Source organism: Oculina patagonica, chromosome 2, assembly GCF_052425735.1.
Source record: "Oculina patagonica isolate OP01 chromosome 2, crgOcupat, whole genome shotgun sequence".
NCBI classification, from domain to species: Eukaryota; Metazoa; Cnidaria; class Anthozoa; order Scleractinia; family Oculinidae; genus Oculina; species Oculina patagonica.
Window position 1 is genome coordinate 15,768,466 of NC_135759.1, and position 13,657 is coordinate 15,782,122.

At 41.1% G+C, this 13,657-nt stretch overlaps 1 protein-coding gene across 1 annotated transcript in view; it reads left to right on the forward strand.

The window, feature by feature from the left end:
• Positions 1 to 9,691, forward strand: part of LOC144643173 (NFX1-type zinc finger-containing protein 1-like) — a 39,028-nt gene extending 29,337 nt beyond the window's left edge. Inside the window, exons 13-20 of the mRNA XM_078502341.1 lie at positions 463 to 815; positions 1,497 to 1,701; positions 2,626 to 3,026; positions 3,573 to 4,461; positions 5,174 to 6,235; positions 6,910 to 7,071; positions 7,561 to 7,661; positions 8,294 to 9,691. Of these exons, the coding sequence (XP_078358467.1) occupies positions 463 to 815; positions 1,497 to 1,701; positions 2,626 to 3,026; positions 3,573 to 4,461; positions 5,174 to 6,235; positions 6,910 to 7,071; positions 7,561 to 7,661; positions 8,294 to 8,413 (3,293 nt within the window). The 3' untranslated portion in view covers positions 8,414 to 9,691. The remainder of the gene's footprint in view (positions 1 to 462; positions 816 to 1,496; positions 1,702 to 2,625; positions 3,027 to 3,572; positions 4,462 to 5,173; positions 6,236 to 6,909; positions 7,072 to 7,560; positions 7,662 to 8,293) is intronic.
• The last annotated feature ends 3,966 nt before the right edge of the window (positions 9,692 to 13,657 follow it).

The following is a 13,657-nucleotide window of genomic DNA, read 5'->3' on the forward strand; positions in this document are numbered from 1 at the left end:
AATTCAAACATATCTTTTTCAATTTTTCTTTTAGTCTCTATAGAGTCCTTGATTTTAAAGACTTGTTCTTTATTCTCCAACACAGTACAGTATAACTCTCGTTATAGTGAACACGCTCGGGGCGTCGTTTAGTGTCCGTAATAGCGAGAGTCCGTAATAACGGGAGTCATTTCCAGTCAAACCTCTTTCGCCGGGGATCTGGATTTTGTCCGCAGTAGCGGGGTGTCCGCAAGGCGAGAGTTGACTGTAGTTAAATACTTCACTGAATCCTTTCAATACTCCGACTCACCGTTTCTAGTGCATATGACAGTAACGCAATACAACGAAACTACAGTCTCGTGTTCAAAAAAAGTTAAGCAACAAGAATACGAGATTTTTTAAAACACGGAGGGCATTGGAATTAACTACCACAAGCAATGTAGATTTTTTGAGCTAACAAAAGTTCATTTATTCTCCTTATAGGAAGATTCAAACTCAGCGAGGAACACCTGAATGCGGATAGTGATGAAGAGGCAGACGAAAACATGGAAGAAGACGACTACAGAGGAAAGTCTCTTGATTTTAAATTCGATGCTGACGTCATGCAAGATCAACGGATTCTGGACACTGACGCCGTCATCAGGTTTGGTTCCAGACCCCCTTCGGATAATTTGACCGCGGATGATCCGTATGCTACTCCAGACTGTGCTGAGGAAGGTGATCAAAGTGGCAGCTGGCAATTCCAGAATGCCAACAGAATAAAGCAAAAGATCAAACGTATTATACGAAGAGAACTTAACTCAGAAGACATGATGAGTGAAGAAGAAGCTACCAAGGTAATTACATATAGACACCTATGCCTTAGACAAATTTCTGAATAGCTATTTGCTTAGTTGGAAAGGTAATAAGGTTGTTTGCTTTAAGCTGGGCCTTGTCGGAGGGGCTTTGGGTTTTTAATCGCGTCACCTGTTCTGACTGTCATCCAAAGAGGTCTGTTGTCACACAGTCGTAAAAGACGCAGTGGACAACACGCTTGGGATTGGAGTGTCCACTAAGGAGAGGCGTCCACTTGTGGTAGGTTAAAAAGTAGTATTTTTATGTGTCTGACCACTTACTTGTATGTGGCTGTTTACTTAGGGAAGCTGGGACCATAAGTAAGTGTCCACTTACGGGAAGCAATTCGTGTCGTAGGCCTGTCGCAAGCATGTCGCATGCGACAAAATCGTATCGTGTAAATCGGCCTTAATATACTGTATATACGTTACTACAGTACCTCGTCCACATGGGAAGCTAACATAGAGGATACATAAGAGGAAACTTTTTCGGAGTGTTCTGACACATATTTCAAGCGACGATCGTGATATCATTATTTCCTGGCAAAGTAGTAATTGACTACATCAGAAGCAGAAAAATAAATCTAATCGTCCAGCCTAATCGACAATTTCCTAAATGTCACAGCTTGGTATAGTGTTTTAATTTAAAACGGACTTCAAACTGAATGCTGTATATCATTCCAGGTCCAGAATGTGTGGCATTTGTCTGAGAAAGACCGCTGGCGTCTTTACCGCAGATGGGTGTGCGATGCACGTAAGAGTTGTTATGAAGCTATCTCTGATTTCCAAGAAATGTTTGATGACAAAGTAGATGAGCTGAAAGAAGTAAGGCGACAAGAGGAATACGAGATCCTTAAAAACGCAGATGTCATCGGAATGACTACTACAGGTAATCAAGCTTGCATTATTATTTAGTATTATGGATCCTATTCTTTGCTTGTGTTAAGCTTGTCAGTCCAGATTTTCTATCAGGCAAAATAGGTGCTCTAATCTTCATTAATGTGCGTGAAAGATAGGACAAGGGGAAGTGGTCGGAAGTACCGTTTTTTCATTGTTTGGCTGCTTTTCTCATTCATGTGTTTATTGAATCTCGGAATAGGCAAGTTCATGTGCTATCATAGAGCGGTTTTCACTTGAGTGTCGAAAGTTAATTGCGTTTGCTTTGGTTTTGCATTACTACGCTTAGTGATTGGCTTAAAAATCTTGCGCCACTTTCTCACCCAATCAGGAGTAAAATCAAAACCAATCGTGACTCGCTCGTGCACGCTTTCCCGCGCTTCGTGCCAGCTACATGTATTTGCTTCGAATTTTGATTGGTTCGCTGGATTGTCTGTGTCCTTTGTGATTGACCAGAGTAATTACTTTGGTTTTGGTTTACGACACTCAATTGAAAACTGCTCTAACAATAAATTACTTATGTAAGCTGCTCAGTTGGTTAAGAAAACTCGAACCTGAAAAATTGAAACATTGAAACTGAAATTATGATACCGGAGACTCACTTAGCTGATAGAACAGTGATTCAGTTGTACTGCGTTGATGTTATAATCCTCCATTAATTTTTTCTTCACTCTTTGCTGACAATCTTTTGGCTTGAAAAGGTCCGCAGTGCGACTTAAATCTTGACTTTGGTCATGGCACTTTTAGTTTCTATCAGTTTTCAATTGGTGAAGTGAAGTTTTCGATGATTTTCATTGGCCAATCAGTGTGACAGAAAATAGTGGTGGATTGTAACGTTTGCTTTAGATTTTGTGCAGTTAAACGTGGTCAGAGTAGACAGAACGTAGTTTTTAATACATGAATCGTAATTCTTAAGGTGCTGCACGGTATCACAGCCTGTTACAAGACTTACAGCCAGCGATTACTATTGTGGAGGAAGCCGCTGAAGTGCTTGAGGCGCACATTGTAACCTCTTTAACTCCCGGATGTCAGCACTTGATTCTGATTGGTGATCATCAGCAACTCCGCCCCAACCCCACAGTCTACGATCTCCAGAAAAACTACGATCTGGACGTGTCCTTGTTCGAGAGAATGGTGACGAACGGAATGTTGTTTTCGAGGCTGTGCCTGCAGCACCGAATGCGGCCGGAGATAGCCAAGGTGTTGGAACACATCTATGTGGAACCAAAGCTGGAAAACCACGAGTCTGTGTTGACTTTTGAAAACATAAAAGGCGTGGAACGAAATTTGTTCTTTGTGGATCACGATGAAGAAGAGGTAAGATTGTAATTAAAATAATTCCTAAGAAGGGCATAGCAGTGCACGAAACTCTGTACAAACCGGACCCCACTCTTTCGGTCAGCGGTGATCGAACGCCCGACGCCCTGGGCGAGATCGAAACCGGAACCAGAAATCCTTGTTTCGGTGTGATCGCGCAGAACCGACAAAAATCTGAATGTGCGCGTAGAGAGAGCAACCGCTCTGACCTTAGTGTGGCTCATCTTGCACTTTAGCCCAGAGCTTCCTATTCTTGGTGCTGACCAAATTGATCGCGGTCTTTGGGAACGAGAATGGCACGAATTTTGTCAGAAATAATCGTCCAAACTTAAAGTGGTCTCATTTTTTTTTTACAAAACCACTGACCAAATTTATGTTCTAGTTACACTCCTTCCAGTTCAAATTGTAAGAGCTGTCTTTTATTGAGACAACTTTATCTTCATGCCGTTAAATTGTAACTGCAAAAATGGAAAGTTCCTACTTAAAATTAATACTCCTTACTTGTGGATCCTCTGTTTTACTCTGTTTCTGTGTTTTTACACGCAGGACTTCGTTGCTGAAGGGAAAAGCAGATCCAATCTTCACGAAGCAAAATTCCTGACAGCTCTTTGCCGCTACTTCATTCAGCAAGGATACGAGCGAGAGCAGATTACAATTCTGACAGCCTACAGTGGACAGCTTCTCAAACTCAGACGAGAGATGCGCGCAGATAAAACCTTTTTTGAGGGAGTTTGTGTTACAGCAGTGGACAACTTCCAAGGCGAAGAAAATGACATCATTTTGCTGTCGCTTGTTCGCAGTGAAAGAATTGGCTTCCTGAAGATTGCCAACAGAGTCTGTGTTTCCCTATCTCGAGCCCGGAAAGGGTTCTACATCATTGGAAATGCTACGCTTTTAGAAGAAGAAGACCCTGATCTCTGGGAAAAAATCATCTCAGATATGCGCGAACAAGGAAATCTTGGACGCCATTTGAAACTTGTTTGTCAGAATCATCCCCAAAACGTGATTCATGCTTCATGCGCAGAGGACTTTGAAGACGCCCCGGAAGGAGGATGCTTAGAAATGTGCATGATGGAGCTGGAATGTGGCCATGTTTGTGACCAGGTGTGTCACCCGGCAGATCTAGAGCATAAAGAGAGATTCGCTTGTCAGCAGCCTTGCACCGAAGCCTGTGATCTTGGGCATAACTGTAACCGGACGTGCAGTGAAGAGTGTGGTCCTTGCATGGTGAGAGTTCTAAAGTTGATCCCAGGCTGTAATCACGAACAGCTCATGCCCTGTTCCGTGGATACCGCCAAATTCAAGTGCCTGGCGTTGGTGCCAAAGCAGGCGTCTCCCTGTGGCCATGTCAATCAGGTACAGTGTTCTGTGGCTTCTAGTGACATCGTCTGCAAAGAGCCCTGTGGGACGCTAGAATGTGGCCATCCATGTTCAGGTAAGATATTACATCGTCACTTGCCTTTTGTCGACTTAGGCCGCATGAGTCGACAAACGGTAATTAGTCGACCTTTGTCGTTTCGTCGAGCTTCGAGCTAACAACTACTATAAAAATTTCAATTAAATCCTTACACCTATAAAGAACTAAACCAAAACTGCTTTCCTATTTGTTTAGAATTTGGCAAGATTGAAAAAAATAGACTAAGCTTTTTAATGATGCGCCATCCGGCCCTGGCATAGCTTCTTTGGGATCAGGTAGTATAAATTGTGTAGCCTGCGATCAGTCTGAACGGTCCTTTCTGTTGTAAAAACTAGTAAGAGACTCCCAGGAAAAAATATGCCACTCCTGAGTAAAAGATAAGACTCCCCGAGAATGCTTTTGAATCCCCGAGGAAAATTGATTTATATAAGAGAACGTCAAGGGAAAAACGTATTCTGTGACTTATCACCAGGGAAACATTCAATAGTTCTCAAAACACGAGACTGGAAAGAAAACCCTAATCGCAAATCGTGGTTATTGTCAAGGTACAGTCACTCCTACTGGCAGTGAACAAATCGTACTTAAAAGAATATTGCGCACGAGTGTTTGGCATAAGTTCGCTGTTGAGGTGGGTCAGTCATAAATCATTGGACCCCAAAACGACATTATAATTTAAAAACAGTCAACTCATGGCTAAGTTAATACTATTTTGTTGTATGATGCTCAACAGGCTACTGCAATCGATGTCAAGAGGGACGCCTCCATTTGCCGTGCCTGTCTCCATGCGGCCGCACACTGTTCTGTGGCCATACCTGTAAAGACGCCTGTGTTCGTACCTGCCCTCCTTGTTCAGAACCCTGCAGTAACTACTGCGACCATCAGCAATGCAGACGGAACTGTGGACATCTTTGCCAACCGTGTACAAATGAATGCACATGGCAGTGTCCACATCAGAAATGCACGGAGCCTTGTGGAGAGATCTGTAACCGAAAGAGGTGCGACGAGCCATGCCCGAAGCAGTTACCGTGCGGCCATCCGTGTGTTGGAATATGTAGCGAAGTTTGCCCGAAGTTGTGCCGAGTTTGTGACGAGGAGGAGTTCAGCGAGAGTGAGCCCGGAGCAATGTTCGTGGAACTGATTGACTGTGGTCATGTGTCTGAAGTTAAGATGTTGGACAGGTATATGGATGACGCTTATGTAGGAAATGAAGATGAGCGTGAAGATGTTGAAATCAAGCACAAGCGATGCCCAGAGTGCAACACTCCAATTTTATACGCTCGCAGGTATGGCAATGTCATTAAGAAAATCCTTGCTGATTTGGAAGCTGTTAAGCGTCGAACGTTCCTCTCTGACGTTGCAAGTATGACACAAATACAGAGGATTCGCCAAGAACTGCGAGAAATCAAAGGAATTCAAAAGGAAGTGCTAGAAGAAATAGATCAATCTATCACAGGCGGTCGCCTTACATCTGAAGAAGTCAACAAGTGTCAAAACCAAGTTACTTTCTTAAAGATTCTTGGAAATCTGATTACGAAGCACAAGATCACAAATGAAACAAGCCGTGAGCTATATGACAAGATAAATATTCTCACAGCGCGGATAATGAGAAGACGGGATTGCTTCAGTGAGCAGGAACTCGAGGAATTCCAGGAAGAGTTGTCAAGGACAAAGCTTCTTGTCTGCTTCAAAGGTTTGATGACTGCGCTGGAATCCAAATCAGTCAGTCTTGGTTCTGAAGATGCGAGCAGTGTAGACTCTATAAGAACTGCGCTGGATTCAGGAGAAGCACTCCGTAAGTACATAAATGGTTACTTTCTAAGTAAAAGTTTAAAAGTGAAGTGGTATTTAAATGCGATTTCAAATCCATGTTACACGAGGAATCCCGCCATTGACGCGACGCGATATTGCTGCAGCAACGATATTTACACGATCATGACCTCGTCTGATTGAAGTTCTTACCACTATTTTATGTTTTTAAAATACAATTTGCCTGGGAACTTGTCATACGATGGCTTCTGAGCACTGTTTATTAGTGTGGCAATAAAGTGTAGTGAATGCTAGTCTGAGATAAATGATTATCTCTCTTCACGCGCATACATTGTTGCGCGCAAGAAACATAGAGCGTTTTCATTTACGTGGCCAGCATTTATGCAAAAAAAAAAAAATGGAACGAAAAGAAGCGTTTACATAAGAAAGAACTTCAAATCCTACAGGATTGGCTTGGTACACCAACATGGCCGCCGTTTCATTATTTTGAAACACCAATATGGCTGTCGTGACGTCATGGGAAAAAGCTCTATGAATCAGAGAGTAATTAGAGTGCCGCGGGCCCTGGGGATGAGATTGATTAGAGACACATAAGCTGAATGTCAGAATGTCTCGACAAAAGGAAGACATCTGTTCTTTTACTAAAGCTAAGTTAATCTGCTTACGGTTCTAGTCTAACAGATGCTTGCTTCTTTTCAGCTCATAAGAAGAGGAAAGATTTCATGGCTGATATCAACAGAATCAAACAGTCACACGGGCTTTCCAAGGAAGTCGAGGTGGCTGACTGTGGTTCAGAGTTGAAAGGCATGATTGTCAAAACAAAGAACCTCACACAAGGACCCTGGTACAAATGCAGTAAAGGTACATTATAAAACCTGATCTGATAGCTACCTTCGACGTTGTTAATACGAATTAAGGCAATAATTCTTCTTATATATTTTCAGTTATCCTATGCCTTAAAATATAGCTAGTCTGTTGGCATCTTGAGTGTCGCGTCATTGACAAGCATACAAACATTATTACGTCAGCTGTCAATAAGGATGTAGGCCCAGTATCCAATCATGACTACTTCGATGAGACCATGATCCGCGCACGGCTGGGACCTGGGCCTAGTAAATATGTTGCAGTTAAAATTATTGGCATTTATCAATACCCGATTCCCTCTATAGCGCGCGCCTGCAGGGAATCACGGTAGTTGTATTCATCAAACCCTACAGCAACCCGCATCGTTGCTGAGTCTCGCGCAGGGTTTGATGAATACAACTACCGTGATTTCCTGCAGGCGCGCGCTATAGAGGGAATCGGGTATTATCAGTTAATTAAGTGCTTCCCTTTTTTTACTCCATACAGGTCATGTTTACTCCGCTGCTGAGTGCACTGAAGATAAAGTTTCGATCAAGTGCCCAGATTGTCTGGCAGCATCACGACGGACGGCACAGTCAGAACCAGAGGTAATATTAAGTTCTTATTTTTTAAAAAGAACAGTAAGAATGTGACCAAAGCTTTTTTTATCTCATCGTTACTTGCATCAGACACCTCACATCGGTTTCGCACTGTCGTAAAAATCACATTTAGCCAATCACAACAAATGCAAATAAAGTAATGTACTAATCAGTATCCGACGTCAAAACGTGCAGCGCAACCGGCACCAAGCGCGGGAAAATATGCAACCGGCGCCAAGCGCGGGAAAACGAGAGAAAGCCAAGTCACAATTGGTTTGGTTTTTCTCCTGATTTGTTTCAAACAATCAATTTGTTGGATTTTATTATTGTTAGGGGTCGATTAGCAGCACTCGTTAGGTCTCATATGATAAGCTCGCTATATCCTTCGAAATAACAATAGAACCGCAAACAATAGCAACTGCTACACAAGAGGACCAGTAAAACTACAGGCTGACAAGAGCTGCTGCACTACTGATTGTTAGAGCGTGTAGTGCATGAGTTTTAATCAATAAAAATGTTCCGCTAACACTTAAAACAACCCAAACACAACTTCTTTCTTCAGGCATTCACAAGCTGCTCTGGTCCTCGTATTCTTTATCGATATCCGTATTAATTCTTCGTGTCTTTATTTTATCACCCAGGTTGTTCCCACTCCGATGAAACTGAGTCAGTTGATGAACATGACTTTCAAACATGGATTTGTGAAGGGAGCTAAACGAAAGAAGAGAAATCGTCCAAGCAAGACTTCCAAGACCCGTTAATAGTTCTCGTGATGAGGTGTTTAGTGAACTTCGCTAGACCTGCAAGCTGTTTGAAGCGCTGGAATTTTTTCTCTCTGTATTAGAGCGATGACACTTGCATGAGGTTTTGCATTTCTATGCGTTGTGATTGTTTCTTAAAAACTCGCGCCACTTTCTCAATCAATCAGAAGTAAAGCCAGAACCAATCATGACTTGCTCGCGCACGTTTTCCCGCGCTTCTTGACGGTTACTCTTCACTGGATTGTGAGTGTCTACTGTGATTGGTCAGATTACTTTGGTTTTGTGGTTACGACACTCAATCAAAAAATTGATTTTAGCACAGCATGCCTAGGTCTTTCCACAAGTTGCTCGGCAACATTTTGGCAACTTTTCATATTTCAAGCAACTTTTCTCCTTTCGAGCAACTTGTTGCATTTTGAGCAATTTCTTGACCGAAGATCTCCGAAGATAATCCGGGTGTTGTCCGAAGCCCAAACGAACGTTTCCGAAGATTAACGAAGGTAGCCGAAGTATTTTTGAGGAACATCCGAAGGACTTTTCGACTTTCGACTCATTCCGCATTAAAACTTTACAAAATTAGTCAGCAAATTAAACATCACGTCCTCGATACCTTCACGATTTTCCCCAGTGAAGTGTTTGCCTTAAATTGCTATTTACACATGTGGTGAAATTACATGAAACTGCTAAGAAATCACCTTCAAAGGGAAATTAGCATATATTCGGATAACATTTCTTGATATAAAGCAGCATTTTGGATTTTTTGGGGGCAGCTTTCGAGCAACTTTACTTTTATTTTTGGAGCAACTTTCGAACACCTTTTTCAGAACTTTCGAGCAACTTTTTGAAAAATTTGGAGGAACTTGTGGAAAGCCCTAAGCATGCCCAAGACTTGGTACTTGCTTTTTTTCTGTAACTTCAACGGAAACAAAGTACATCGTATTTTTCTGCTGCCATTCTTGCAAAATAGTTTAATTTATTAAAAAAAAGATTTTTGATATTCTAATTTCAGTATTGTAATTGAATCAGTTTAAAAGAAGGGGTTAATTAATCTTTTTTTAATTAATATTGCAAATCTTCGAATCACAATAAAATATCTTTTAAACATAAAAGATTGTACTTACTTGCTACTAAACTAAATATTTTGTAGCTTTATAAAAGTGCAATTTCTCAAATTGTTATTTCAGTAAAAGCATGGTAGATTCTTCTCAGCCGGTGGCCTTCAGGATTTCCAATAAACACTTGTCGTGTCGATGCCTTAAATTTACTATATAAGCCTCGGATGGCTTGTTTTTGTTTTTGGGATGGGAGAGGAGTTACTCTCGGAAAATATTTTGCTTTTAAACTGAAAACAGGTTACTTGAAAGGGATCTTACGCATAAAAATACTGTATAACATAACCATCAGCTTGAAACACAAAACAAAGCTAAAGTGAACATCGAACGTCTTTGGACATATTTTAGTGATATCAAATGAAAAGCACGTTTTTTCGTTATAGACGGGGAAGTTTATTATCAGAAGAGTTTTGGGGCGGAACGGGAAGGGGGGATTATAGCGACTTTTCATAGATGCTAAGAGCGTGGAGGAGGGGGATTACACGAAGCAAGGCGTTCTCACATATGTAACACCGCCCCGACGCCCGCCATAAATGGTATATTTTCCTTTTTTTGTCCCAAGACCAAAATGGCCAATATCCTTATACTTTAGTCTCATTCTCGTCCCCATAGCCCTTTCGTTTCTCTTAGCCGGTTGGGCCTTGGCACGAGAAAACGAGGGGCTCTGGGGACATAGGATGTTTTTGAATTAATTCGATTTTTTTGGGCTGTTTGGAACAAAGAATTCCTAAACGGAGTCAAAAAATAAACGTAACGACTTTCTCATACATTCTTTTGAAACATCATGACTGCACATCATGACTGACACATGACTGCACACTGTGTCCCCAGAGCCCTTCGTTTTCTTGTGCCAACTTGGAAGGTCCATGCTTTAGGCTGTAAATTGCCATTTTCTTATACAGTAATCTTGTTCCCAGGCTCTCGCTTCTTTCCGCTCCAGGGAAAGGGAAAGAAAGAAATCATCCCTAGGAACAAGTTAGGGTTGTCAATCAAGTGAAAAAATTCCATACAAATCCTTATAATTATATACCCTAGGTTCCCTGCCATTCAGCGAATTATGTTCTGAATAATTCGCTTGGATATAATTGGAATTTCTGATTAAAAAAAAAGCGAAAAGAGGCTGGGGCTGCTGTCCTTTAATTTATTCACCCAGGAACCACGCCAAACTGCAGTTTGCACGTGCAAACTTGAGGTGTGATTTTCTTATTTGCATTTTACTCTTCTGTTCCTCGTGGTCGGCACTGTTCAACTGCTTCGAAGAAGGGAAGACTTTTGTTGACAAATCTCCAGAAACATCATTTAAGACGGAAACTTAATGTCCTGACGTGGACCGACAACTGCAAAACAAGGTAAGAGTTTAACTTGTGGAACATTGCGGGCGAGTTTGAGCTTTTTGGGGAAAAGGAATCAATACTGCTTGCATTTGAATACTCCGCGTAAAGGAGGACTTGAAATTTGGCGAGACACCTTTCCAGGAAAGGCAAGGAACCTTCTCAGGAAAAGCTTTGCTCTTCCTCGCTTGTTTGCTTCCACGTTATTCCATTTGCATCCGAGTTTGTCTGACATTTAAACCATTCTGTTATAAAGATCTTATACTAACTGTACAATGGCGCTCTGCATAATGCATTAAAACGAGAATTTATTTCTCTGTCATCTGCTAAACAACCTAGTTGATAACCAAATTCTGGGATTTATAGTAGTCTTTATTGTAGGGTAAATTTTCTTAGTTCAATTTGCGCTCATACGTTGCTTGCCCCGCCAATGGAAAGGAAGTTTTTAGGACTGGAATTGTTGTAGTAGTATGATGGTCTTGCCTCATATACCAATATTTCTTTTTTTTTTCTGTTTCAGGTGAAGATACTATCAAAGAAACATCTCAGTTGTCAAGGCAAGATAACAAGAATTCACCAATAATGTAGAACTGGGCGAAAGTAAGCCACAGGAAACCTACTTGTTATATTAGACTACAGGCCAGTTCCAATATGATCGCTGAGATGAAATTCGAGGAAATTCAAAATCCGTACAGGTCTTAATAGGCTACTTATACTTGTTTTCAAAAGAATAAATTAGAAATAATCGAGTGTTTTTTGCGCACATTGTAATTCAAAGATCATAGGAAACTTGCCTTGCATGAATGTCTTCCAAGTCAGTTTGTACCAGGCCGGCGGGGCAATATTGGAGGGGAAAACTTTAAGTCAAATATTTGTGTTTTGAGAATCATTTGGTCAATTCTTGTGAACTTCCTGTGAACCGAGTATTTGAACATGAGCTGCAATATTGGTTTGCTATTTCTTACTCCAAAAATTTAATTCCCAGAGGAATACTTTTTGAGGCGACCTTGAAATCATTGGGCCTCGTTCACGACGGCCGCCATGATGGTTTCACATTATTATGCAAATATGATTTCTTAGCGCCAAGAAAAATCACCCCAAGTCCAGAGATTTTAAACACGAAGGCGCACAATAAAATAGGATTCAAGAGCTGATATAGTTGAAGAAAACGACTCGCCGGATTTTTTACTTATTATTTTAAAAAAAACAAAAGAGCAGTGAACTTTTTTCAATATTTTATTGAACTTCTTTGCTTGGATTTAGAAAAATCATAATTAGCGAGGGTTAACACAAATTAATTATAATGCAAGCTCCGTACAAGTACATAATTTAGCCCAATATCTTTTCTAAAAATAATTTGCATCTTTCTGAGGTCCCTAGGAAACTAGGAAATTTGAAAAATGTAAGATTTTTTACAGTGGATTTGAAATTTTAAAACAAACACAATTTTGGAAAGCTCTGGTTTTTAAGTGCAAACTAAACGAAGAGTCCTGAAGGTCTTCCGAACGTTTCCGATTACTTTCCGAAAATTGATGAATACATATCTAAAAGATGAAATTCTCTTAATTAGAATTCTGAGGTTTGCCGAAAAATTCCTGAAGAAAATCCGAAGATCTCTCGACGAAATATCCCAAATACACTTTGCAGAAGCTTATGCACCTATCAATGTTAAGTCGCTGGGGTAGGGGGGAAGCCGGGCATAGACCGGGCATTTGAACTTTATAGCTGAGACTTTCTGTTCAAATGCCCAACCCCAGGGCATTTGTGGATGTTCAATAGTCACTAAACTTCAATAAAATGTTGTAGGAAAGTCCATTAAAACGGTCAAAAGTCCCCACTACGGGCAAACAATTGCTGTCAAATCCCCTGCCTATGCCCGGCCTCCCCCCCCCCCTCCCCAGCGGCTTAACAATGATAGGTGCATTACTCATTTGCAAGGCATACATTCGCGAACTACATGCACACATGTTTTATTAATGTAACTGTACTTCTAAACATTGTCTATTTCTAGCTCGATCGGAGTCCAACTAGTGCAGCTCTCATGATCACCTCTGTGTCACGCAACGCCCGAGAGCGTGGCGTAGTGTGACAGAGAGAGGGCCAGAACTACACTGGGGTCCAACCAGGGTCGTAACTAGCAAGAGACAAGACAAGGCACTTGCCTCGTCTAAATTTTTACCCAAAATTAAAAACAAAATGTTTTGTTGGGAAAATAATCCCCAGCTGAACAAGATTGATTTTTCTCAAGAAAATACCTTATGAAAAATGTCTCTGAAAGAGATTCATAGCTTCTAGATTTCAAAATTGTCTGAAAGGCAGGCCCCCAGGACCCCCTATAGCAAGCTCTTGCCTCGTCTATGGCAAAGGTCTGGTTACGCCCCTGGGTCCAACACAACTTAATGAAATGCACTTGGAGATTCATAGTTTTAGCCACTTTGTTTTCATCCTTTTACTTATTGACGCGTACTTCTGTGTTCTCTTTCAGTGCTTTTAACAATGCTTGCAGATATGGATCACAATCAGGACAGAAGACAAGGACTCTTCAAGAACTCAGTAACAACACAAGTTGTAAGCTGTTAATTCTATAGCGAATAGTTGTTTTTAATTTTTTCGGTGAAAATTTTCTCGACACATCCCACCTTCTAATTTGCCGCACTCTTCGAAAACTTGCAAAGAAAAAGCGAACATTTACTGCTCTTAAGATCTAAAAATATTCAACTCGTTTTAGGCAATAAAGTATGACTAGGGAACAAAGGGCACTCAATCCGCTGCCAATCACAAAAAGGAAATTAAAAAATCGC